This window comes from Myotis lucifugus, unplaced genomic scaffold (genome assembly GCF_000147115.1).
Source record: "Myotis lucifugus unplaced genomic scaffold, Myoluc2.0 scaffold_8, whole genome shotgun sequence".
NCBI classification, from domain to species: Eukaryota; Metazoa; Chordata; class Mammalia; order Chiroptera; family Vespertilionidae; genus Myotis; species Myotis lucifugus.
The window spans coordinates 12,120,767-12,132,459 of NW_005871056.1; the positions used below are offsets into that span (position 1 = coordinate 12,120,767).

The 11,693-nt window shown below is 40.8% G+C and overlaps 1 protein-coding gene across 1 annotated transcript in view; it reads left to right on the forward strand.

Annotated features, from left to right (window-relative positions):
• The first annotated feature begins 959 nt into the window (after nt 1-959).
• Nucleotides 960-11,693, forward strand: part of CCDC174 (coiled-coil domain containing 174) — a 16,770-nt gene continuing 6,036 nt past the window's right edge. The window contains exons 1-6 of the mRNA XM_023749618.1: nt 960-1,109; nt 3,726-3,830; nt 4,760-4,860; nt 5,908-5,966; nt 8,004-8,181; nt 11,120-11,215. Of these exons, the coding sequence (XP_023605386.1) occupies nt 1,068-1,109; nt 3,726-3,830; nt 4,760-4,860; nt 5,908-5,966; nt 8,004-8,181; nt 11,120-11,215 (581 nt within the window). The 5' untranslated portion in view covers nt 960-1,067. The remainder of the gene's footprint in view (nt 1,110-3,725; nt 3,831-4,759; nt 4,861-5,907; nt 5,967-8,003; nt 8,182-11,119; nt 11,216-11,693) is intronic.

Here is an 11,693-nt window from a genome sequence, read left to right on the forward strand (position 1 = left end):
CTCCTGGGGCGTCCAGAGGAGGATTGATTTGGTGATTTCCCGCCTCTGGAGGCTGCCTGTGTTTCCTCCTCCTTCTGGAGCATCTCCTGATCGTCCCATTGATGCTGACCCGCTGCCTCCTCTTACCAGGACCCTTGTGACTACGCTGGGCCCACCCAGGTGATCTCCCCATCGCAGGATCTTCCATCGAATCACAGCTGTGAATTCCCTTTGCCACATAAGGTAACAGTCACACACTCTGGGGATTCGAAGATGGACATCTTTGGAGGGGGGAGGGGTCATTAGTCTATCACAGTTATTAATATTTTTATCGAGTAGCTCATTTAATCCTCATGAAACCCCATGAAGTCAATATTGTTTCATCCTCAGGTGGGGACTGAGGCACAGAGAAGTTAAGTAACTTTCCTAAGGTCACACAGCCTATAGTGTACGGGGTGAAGGAGCGTTTCCAACGAGGAAGTTGGTCTTATAAGCTGAAATATGTGAAGTGGCACAAAGTCAGCATTATATCGATGCTACTATTATTGTTGTTGTTATTTCTACTAAAATTAACATAATAATCCCCATATCGTATGACTCTTGTGAGAATGAAATCAAAGTGCGGAAATTACCAGACAGTGTCTGGCATACAGCAGGTCCTCCAATGGTATTTGGATCTTTCCAGTCTTTATTCGCTTTTCTTTTCGCCAGGAAAACGTTCCAATTCATTTCTCCCTCCTTAAAACAGCGCCTTCGCCGCCCCGTAATGACCCACTCAAGATGGCGCCGTTCGCGCCCACGTTACGAGACCTTCTCAACATGGCGCCGAGCTGGGCCCTGCCACCTGCCGCACTCAAGATGGCCTCCGCAGTCAGCTTCAACCGGGCGACCCGACCTTCTCAACATGGCGACAGGCGCGCTTGCGTCACATCACGACCGTCCTAATTTGGCGCCAGCGTCGTAAACTTAGTGTCGTAAACTGAGCGTCGCTATAATAACAGACACTTCCGGTTGCGCCGGGGGCGGGCCTAGAAGCCTGCGGGGACGTGTGGAGGATTCAGTTTGGGCCGGGACGCTCTGGCTCCACCATGGACCGAAGGAAAAAGCCTTTGGAGGTCACGGCCTCCTCGGTGAGTGCGGGTATAGCTGATGCTACGGGCTCCGAGTTCTTCCTGCCCCCAAGCATCTCCTTGGCCTGGTTTGTTTCTTAACTCGGGGACCCAGACCTGGCCGCCCCTCAAACAGGAACTGGACTTGGCTTTTCTCAGACGGGAAACCGGACCAACTTTCTTACCTGCAGGAGCCCGAGCTTGGCTTCCCCGGTCGGATGTGCCCTGGGACCGGGCTTCCCCCTCAGACACGCACCTGACCTGGTGTCTTTCCTGTCAGGCATCTCCTGCCTCCCACTGAGACATCCGGTCCGGGCCTCCTTGCCAGCCCGTCTTCCTGCGGGTCGCGGAGGACCCGGCCTGTGCCTGCTGAGCATGCACACCCCCCTTCCTGGTTCTCCCACCCGGAGACCAGGAAGGTCTCCCCAACATCCCTGTGACCTTTCCCCTGACCAGGAACTGAATCGTTGTTAATGCAGATGCCTGGGTGCTGTCAGGTCTCGCAGGGTGTTAGAGGCTGGTTTTTGTTTGTTTAATGTATGTTTTTTATTGATTTTAGAGAGGGAGGGAGGGAGAGAGAGAGAAAGAAAGAAACAAACATCGAGAGAGAGAAAGAAACAGAGAAACATCAATGATGAGAGAAATTGATTGGCTGCCTTCTACATGCAACACACTGGGGATTGAGTCTGCAACCCAGGCATATGCCCTGACCGGGAATCGAACCGGGACCTCCTGGTTCATAGGTCCAAGCTCAACCACTGAGCCACGCTTCTGGGCAAGAGGCTGTTTGTTTGTTTTGTTTTTTAAGTTAGCTACTTCTAGGAAGAAAACCTGTTTGTGTACTTATTTTAGTGCCAGCACTTTAATGCACGGTCGCATTGACTTCTTCCAAAGTAGGTGCTGGTAAGATCCCCAATTTATACATGAGGAAGTAGGAAGATGCAGTGCATTCCCAACTTATATACAGAATTCTTGGTGATAGAGCTGGCTCACTCAGTTTGGTTGCCTTTTTCATTATATCAGAACACATTGCCTAACCTTTGACTTAATCTTGAATTTACTGCAGAGTTACTAGGATATAAGGGAAGTATAAGGAAAAATCTACATGTCCCAATATTTGAACCCTATTTCCTCATCTGACACTGAAAATTGGTGTTATTATGTTTGAGGATTAAGAAAATTATATATATATATATATATATATTAAAGTTAATCCTATCCTAACAGCTTAAAGTTAGCAGTGATAATAATAGGAATGCCAGCTGGGAATGGACAATTTTCTGAGTATCTACTTTTAAAATTCGAAAGTTGTAGAATAGGAAAATGTGTGGCTCGGTAATTGATGTGGTTAAGAGCTTAGAAGAAAAGGTGAAAGGCTTTTAATTTTATTAAATTCAGAATATTAGGTCCTGGGAAGTACTGCTCTTTGCATTTTTCCTGCTAAGGCTACTTTTAAATTGATTTCTTCCATTTGGACTTAATCATTTTGATTTCCCTTAAAATTCAGTCCATGATGCTGGGCTTTATATGTTGATTTACAAACGCCCATGTATATAAGCAACTGTACCAGATCCGTAAAAAAGAAGCTGCCATTATATCCTTTTGTGCAGAGTAGACAGTGGTGACCGATACAGCGGAGGGCTAGACCTGGGTATTCACTCAGTTGTGCTGTTTCCTTTGCCCTGGCCTTCCCTGCTCTTGAACCCTGTGATTTAGTTGAACTTAGAGTTTCTGGAAGATACTAAAACAGACTTGGAAGCATTCTTACCATTCGCTCACTCCACTTTATGTTTGGCTGTTGAAATCTGCCTATCTTTTAAAGTTCAGCTCCAGGCTGCTTCTGATCACTCTGGACAGAAGGAAATGCTCCCTTACCTGAACTTTTATGCTACTTTCTACCACTCTTAGAGCATTAATTACTTCTTCCTGGAATTATAGGTTTCCTTTCTTCTTAGATCGTAGGCTTCATATGAGGCCTGGGTATGTCTAATTCATGTTTGTATCCCACTCTTCAGTGTGTAGTGCCAGGCACATACTGGGGACTCAGTTGCTAAACAAAGAAATTTCCCTATAGAAATAATAAATTGTTGTGATGATTACATATTATATCATATGTAAAAGCAAAGTACAGTGCCAATCAGAAAGGTGTTTAATGTTAGCTGAATTTTACTCTAAAAGATGCCGACTTTATTTACTTTGTTTTTTTTCACTTTATTTTATTTTATTTTTTTTAATTTTTTTTATAATTTTTTTTATTGCTTAAATGATTACAAAGAGTATTACATAAGTCTCCTTCCCCCCCCCCCCCCCCGCCCTTGACAATCCCCTGGCCTCCCCTAACCCCCAGTGTCTTATGTCCATCAACTTTATTTACTTTGATTTATCAGTCTCCCTTTGCCCAGAAAAAAGCCTTTGACTGTTGAAAGTTAGAGTAAAAGTACATTTCCAACAGAGCTAGGATGAAATATGCCTTAGTTTTATTTTGTATTGAATTCTACATGTAAACTTCTAATTTTTATCCATTTTTGTCCATTTATGGGAACTTGGAATCTTGCTTTGAGAATTATAATAACTTAGAAATCCAGTCAGTCATAGAATTAAATAAGTGTTTTTGTTTGTTTATTGGTTTTATTTTAGTTGGTAGACCTTAAGGCCGAACTCTTTCGAAAACAAGAAGAATTCAAACAAGAAAAACTTCTAAAAGATTCTGGAGTTTTGGGAAAACCAAAAACAACTAATAAGGTAAAAATAAAATCTAATTGTCTCCACTGATCTGAAATAATGCCAGGAGAGAGGTTTGGGTTTTTTTTTGTGTGTGTTTTTTTAAGTGTTTGTGGTCTCTGCTACATATAAATATTAAGGAGAAATTCCTGTCTTGTATTTGAACATCTGCATGAGATGTCTTAAATATTAAAATAGAAATTAGTAAGGTTATTTAAAAGCACCTTTAAAAAATACATATATATTTTATTTATTTCAGAGAGGAACGGAGAGGGAGAGAGAGGTAGAAGCATCAATGATGAGAGAGAAATCATTGATCGGCTGCCTCCTGCACACCCCCTACTGGGGATCGAGCCCTCAACCTGGACATGTGTCCTTGACTGGAATCAAACCCGGGACCCTGCAGTCCACAGGCCAACGCTCTATCCGCTGAGCCAAACCAGCTAGGGGAAAGCACCTTTTAATGTCCTGATTTTTTAGAACTTGTTTGAGAAAAGTACATGCTCTTAATAAGTGGTTTGTTTCTTGTGGAAGATTATCTAGTTACGTATGTGTTATAAATCCAGACAGACAAACAGATAATATAGAAACATAAAAAAATATCAGGGTCTTTAAGAGTTGTTTTCCAATTTTATAGGTAATGGTATATATTATTTGTATTACTAATTATTTGTAATATATACATTTTCATTGTAGTCTTGAGTCATTCAGGAGATAAAGATAAAGAAGTAGCCCTATGCAGTGTATAAAGAAACTATATAATTCAGGGCTTTTCTTTTTAACTCCAGCTTTGCCATGTACACTCTTCGCAGGACATAAGTTGGCTGTCGGGAGATCTAGTTATTTCCATTGATTCATAAGATTTGATGGTTTCTATTTTTTTTCTGATGTATAAGTAGAGATGTTTGCAGTCATTTGGTGGTTCTGTTTTGTTTTCCTAAATTCTCCAGAAACCAAGTATCTGGAACAAACAGAATGCAGGAGTTTCAAATCGCGCTGAGAAGGATGCGGAGCAGAAGATTGAGGAACAGAAGACTTTAGACAAAGCAAGGTAAAGGTGAACTCTGGTCAGTGAAGTTATCACTGAAGCTGCCCAAGCAAAGACATGAAAATTCAACTTTTATTCTTTTTTAATTTATAATTTCAATTTTTATAATCCTTCTAGCCAAATACTCTGTAACTATAAAATAGACTCTAAAAATAATGTGATTTGCAGATGTATTTACAATCTTAGAGGAAGGTAAGACATAGCCTCAGTTTAAAAGATGAAACAGAGTTCCACTTTGAGCCTCTTCTAGGCACTAAGATCATCAAGTGTTTAAGAAGTGGTGTCAAGGGCGGGGGGGAAAAAAAGGACACTTATGTAATACCAAACAAATTTTTCCCAAAACTTTTTTTAGTCCTCACCCTAAGATATTTTTTCCATTGCTTTTCAGAGCGAGTAGGAGGGAGGGAGGCAGAGAGGGAGGGAGGCAGAGAGGGAGGGAGGGAGGGACATCGATGTGAGAGAAACACATGGATTAGTTGCCTCCTGCACATGCCCTGAATGTGGGCAGGGAGCGAAACTGCAGCGAGGTATGTGCCCTCGACCAGGAATCAAACCCGAGACCCTTTGGTCCTAGGGTGAATGCTCTAACCACTGAGATGCACCAGCCAGGGCTCCCCCAACTTTTTAATATGAAAAACGTTAAATCAATAGAATAATTGAAAGAAGAGTACAAAGAACATTGTAATACTCTTCACCTAAGTTAACAAATAAACATCTTTCTACATTCTCTTTCTCATGTGTGTATAGAGAAACTTTGTAAAGCATTGTACTTTACATATTTTCGACATATATCTTCTAACAAGGACATTCTTCTATATAACCACACTGATAAAATAGTATTATATATTATCTATTAACTAGAACTAGAGGCCCAGTACACGAAATTCGTGCACAGGTAGGGTCCCTAGGCCTGACCAGCAATCGGGGCTTTCTGGCTGCCAGCCAGGTCCTTCCTTTCCCGGCCGCCAGCAGTGAAGCCGAGAGTGGAGCAGTCTTTTCAGGGACAGCATTTAATAAGGCATTTCTAATACTTGTTCTGTTTTCTCCAAGGGAGAAATTGGAAGAAAAAGCTAAATTATATGAAAAAATGACCAAAGGAAACTTTATAGGTAAAAAATTATTTATACTTCTTTATTTTCTATAATTCATACATCCCTATGGTATTTTATTATTTCTCAATAACTAAGAATAAGGAGAAATTTAAAAAATCAAACTGCTTATTTTCTGTGCCAGAGATAAGAAAATCAGCAATAATTTTCCAATTACCTAGTGGGTGCAGGGCATCTATTAGGTGCTTTGAGGGAACAAGCAAGTACAACATAAGCCAGATTCTCTGCCCTAAAGAGGGGGGAGGGTGTCATCAGTAGAGGGAAACGGTACAGAACAAAGCAAAGTTAGGAAACAAGGTCTAAATAGGCAACAATTATGAACAATTACAGCTGTGTAAAGAACAGGAATTAAGGCTATGTCAAGGTGCTAGGGTTGTTTGCTATTGCTCTATTTTTCTCTTATTTTTTATTTTTTGTGTGATGTGCTTACGAGTGCTTTTTAAATGATAATAATAAAAAGAGATAATCACTTTGCTCATACCCTCCAGAGAAAGAAAACCCAAGCTACAGCTAGACAACAGTAGAAGAGTGTTTGCAAAGCAGTTTACAAAGGAGGCATATGTGGAAGTGTTTAGGGAGAAGGCAGGCTCTAATAGGGCTTTTAAAGGCTTTGGATAACTGGAGAAAGGGATTCTGCAGAAAGGGGAGGGTGGTGAGAGCAGATCAGCAGAGGGAGGAGAGGGCCAGAGTTGGCAGGCAGCCTGGTGTGGCTGGGCCTGAGGGGCTAGGAGAGGGAGCAGCGGGGCAGCAGGAGAGCGGTGGCTGGACCCCAGTCACGGGCTGCTCACCCAGCCGAGCTCCCTCTTCTCAGACAGCAGGCCATGTTCCCTGTCTGGCAGGGAATCAGCATGGGGAGATCGGAAACGCCAAAGCTAGGGGCCATGAAGAGAAGCTTTGCCTTCTTGAAGCAGCAGCAGGTTGGCCATTCACCAGGTGGCCTCAATATTATGAGTCTTGTAACTCAGCCCTGAGAAAGTACATCTCTTTTCCATTTGAGGCATTTGTGTCCTTTAAAAAAAATTTTATTGTCTGGGAAAGCCTTTATTAAGAAAAAGTTCAAGTCTTTTCTCTTCTGATTCAAACTTTACTTGTATTGTTAATATGGGATTCAGGTCCAAAAGAGTATGCTTATAGGGATTTGGTTCTGTCTAAACCACAGGCCCACCTCCTGATAGGCATATTGGGCTTACATATTTGGGCAAATTATGTTTTGAAGCTTAAGTTATTCTTCACTGCCAGGGTATAATACTGGTACCTGGTTATAAGGAACCTAATATCTGTTCCATCTCAGACAAAAAGACTCAAAACTCAAGTGACTGTATCTGAAATCCCACACAGGGAAACTTCACATCAACATTATTTGTGAATACATCAGGCATCCTGGGTTAAATTAAGTCGTGGATTGCTATTTAACTTTTCATTGTATGTTTTAGCTCAAGTAGATCATAAGTCCTGAGGAGGATAGCATCTCACACATTTCTGTATGTCCTGTAGATCCTGGCAATATGTCTTGTCTGAAAGTGCTGTTCATTGGATTGAAAAAAATTCAGATGATTTTTTTTACCTATGTCATGACCCTTAAAACACTTACCGTACCAGAACAGTATAATTAGGATTAAGTGATACAGCTCACCTGGTTAGAGAGGGCTACTGTTTTGGTCTGCCAACATGAGAAATGCACTTCTCCTTCTGTAGTATGTAATTGGCTGTATGAGTCTCTTGAAATCAAATGGTTTTGTTATCTTAAAATGACATTCTGAGGCAGTATTGCTTACTCAGTGTATTGACAAAGCAGCAGAAACTTCAGGCTTTTTAAAGACTTTTTGCAAGGTGTATATTCCCAATGGCCTATTAATAACTTTCCTGGCAGGTCCTGAGGTGGCTTTGTCTTTGTAAGTGTTCCAGGGGGTGGGGTCATCAACTAGTGAATCTTTAGGGACATGAAGCCACCCATCGATGACTGTGACTGCTTCATATCAATTCCATGTGTGGTTTTCTTTGATGTCAAGAATCTGATAATTGATTTTTATGTTCTAGATGAAGAAGTGGAGGATATGTACCTTGTGGATTTCACGCAGAAGATGATAGACAAGCACAAAGAAATGGAGTCATTTGGTGCCAATAGAGATTCTAGAAAGGCAGGAGAAAGAGACGAGGATGAAGAAAATCTTTCTGAAACAGATATACCTCCTCCCCAGGACCCCAGTGAAGAATGGTTGGTGATAGTATGTGGTTTGGTCATATTAACATTGTCAGGCTTGTGTTTACTTTTTAAGAGTGATTTCGTTTGTTGTTAACAAAACATTTCTCTTTATCCTTCTTTAGTTTTTTTTTTTCTTTTGAGACTCCACTTTAAGTAAGATTGGATTTACAGATGTAGAAACAGTAGCTCCAATGAAGAAATAATTACAAATAAAGACTGAGCTCTTGCTATGTGCCAAGGACTGTGCCAGATGCAGGAGGCATTGATGTAAAAGCGTTGCTTAGTCAGCAGCATGTCCCTTTGCTACCCATGTCTTTCCTCAGACTTCAGGGAGAGTCATTTGTCCAGGCAGTGGTGATCTCTGCTTCTCGTAAGCCTTACTCTGGCTGTGTAATTTTCTGGCAATTTAATAAAGGCTTTGTGGACTTGGACCTGGACAGCACTAGCTCTACCTTGCCCTGGCAGTGGGACCTTGATTAAGCTCCTCACCAACCTGAGGCTCACTTTCCTTACCTCTTAAGCACTGATGTCAATGCCTACTTCCCCTGATTGTTTGCCTGTTTGCCTTAAACTTCCTTCACGAAGTAAGAGTATTTTAGAATACCCAAGAAACTACTGTCAGACATTTGTAAATCTTTATTACTGAAATTATTCTGAATTTTATCTACATGTAGGTGAATAATGGGGAAACCAATCTAGTTGTTTCCTTACAAAGAGACCAATGTGTCAATAAGAGTCCAGAATGCAGATTCCATTCTGATGATATTCTCTACTTAAAATGCTGTTTAGAAACTTGTTTATAAGTGCTTAAAACCATGTAGAGATGCACTGACCCTATGAAAATGCCCTGGTACTCTGCCTGCCCACCCTCGTGCCTGTGCAGAGCCCACCTGTCTTCTCTTCAAGGCTCAAATATCTCATCATGGGGTCTTTGTCAGGAACTGCTTAGGATTGTTTGCAGCATTTGGTGACTTGTCAGCTTTGGGACCAGTGGACAGGGGTCATTTATGAGTTGAAGAGAGCAGTCCCTGTTGACCACAGAGACTGCACCTGTTCATACTAGTTAGGTTGTCCACATCGGTCCAGATAAAGCGTGTGTTGGCATAGAGCAGGTGTCTTCTTACCTTCTAAAAACTTGTATTTGGGGAGGTTATCTGGCTGCATGCTTGCTGTAAGCAACCAACAGAGAAGCACATGCCATGCAGTCTCTTCTATCAGTGCTGCTTCATTCTTAGTGATTCTTCCCTTGCACTCTGGCAGCACTTAAATATTTCCTGCTCCTTTGGGTCTTACATTTTCTTTATTATTGACACATAACTGGCCTCATTAACAGAAAAATAATTGAGGCAAACTTTGGTCCTTTCAACATCCTGCCTGCTGTTGTTAGTGAAGCACTTCATGGGCATGTGCTTTAGCTTCTCCCAGCGCTCTTTGAGGATGACATGACTGAGGTCTCATGTTACTCTGGTACCTCAAGTAATTGTTTCCCTGAGAGCTTGCTCAGTGTCTGATTACATAGAGCAGTTGCTGACTATTGCTTTGCCACTTCTATTTTGATGGGATCTGCATGTTTCTGAGGCCTTCTCCAGAAACAGAATAGCCGATGATTGCTTTTCATAGTCGAAATCCCATCTCCTTTGAAAGGTTTAGTGCCTTTTTCTTTTCCTTATTAATGCCTGTAAGATTATAGCAATTTGTCAGTGATTTGAAGAGTTTGGAGGGCAGTTGAAGGTGTCACTGCCACCATATGGAAAAGGAAGACACTGCAAGCAGTTCTGACACTTTGTTTTTAAATTAGGCTCTAAAATTGTAACTGCTTATAAAATCCTTTCAGTAGTTAAATTCCAGGTGGTGGAAAATGTTCCTGCAAAAATAGTGTAAATAATTACTTAGACCATCTGGCTAGATGGTTTTCTCCCTCCATTCATTTTTTTAAAAAGGAAAAGAAGAAAAAAAAAGAAATTGCTTTCAGCAGTTGGAGGTTTTATTTCTTGTGCCAGTCAGCTTTAGGACTGTAGCAATGGATTCCCAAACATTCAGATTTTAAGTCATAGACTGACAATTGGAATCGCATGTGTGAAAAGAAAGAAATTGCTTACAAAAGCCAAGTCACATACATGGGAATCTGACATTGAGTTGGTCCACCAGCAGTACTGGCCCCTTTCTGTGTTTTTGCCCCCTACCGAAGTCTGTGGGAAATTCCCTGCCCATAATTTAAAAAATAAAATCGGTTGCATCATAATGCAAATGAAATCTTTTCCATGAAAATCTGTCCATATTACCTGTTGTGAAAAGTCTAAGTGTTTCATTTGCCTTGTTCTCTTGCCTGACTTCTCTAACTACTATCTAGTTTGGACAAGATTAGGAAAGAGGAACGAGCAATAAAAGATAACAGACTGGCCTACTGATGACGTGATTTTTGGTACAGAGAGTGTGTTGCTTGGCTTCCTCCTAATTAAAAAGAGTTCCAAAATACTGTAACTTATATTAAGAACTAAATTTCTAATTCATTGAGAAGAATCATACTAATTAGAAGAAAAAAAGGAAAAAGTAAAGTGTCAGATTTGGGAAGACTGAGGAAATTAAATTAGAGTCTGGTTCAAAGGAAAGTTACTATGATGCTGATAAACTATTTGGAATTTCCTAAAGTAAGTTCTGAGATGTGGCAGCAAGGATCTGTATGGGTATTTCTCTTTGAAATCAGAGACATACATGATCAATCATTTTCTGCATTTTCTAAAACTGAGATTTAATAAAGGGCACAATGTGTTTATTGTGTGTCAACTTTTAACTTTAAAAAGCATGTTCTTATCATTGATAGTCATCTCTCAGGTTGGAGGGTTTTCTTGGTTGTGAGCCCTACGTTAATTTTTTACTGTGTACCAACTTCCTAACTTAGGGAACTATATGTCCTGTACAAAGCCTTCATATCTTTTCACTTTTATTTCAGGGTGGACTATGTGGATTCCTTAGGGCGATCCCGGCGCTGCATGAAAAAGGATTTGCCACATCTGTTGGAGATGGATAAAAATCTTCAGGGGAAGCTGTAAGTGTGTTATATGCAAAGTTTTGCCCAGGTCTGAAATACAGACATAGGGCTAGTTTAGTGGGCAAGGCTGTCTTTAGTCAATTATCTTTAGTGTCCCAGTAAGGAGATCTTTTTTTTAACGTATAAGAATATTTGCCAAAGCACTTATTCATGGTTAGTGTACACATGCACACATAATCCACACTCAGGGAACAGCCTGAATGGATGAGCCATATCATGTAGCTACTAAAAGGGATGAGTTAGAGCTATATCTGTTTACAGGCATACTTCAGAGCTATTGTGGGTTTAGTTCCACACCACCACAATAAAGTGAGTATCACAATAAAGCAAGTCACACGAAGTTTTCGGTTTCCCATTGCATATCAAAGTTACGTTTATGCTATACTAAAGTCTAGTAAGTGCGCAATAGCATTATGTCTAAAAAAAATTCAGTGTCTCTGTCCCTCTCTCTTCCTCTCTGTAAAAATCATACAAA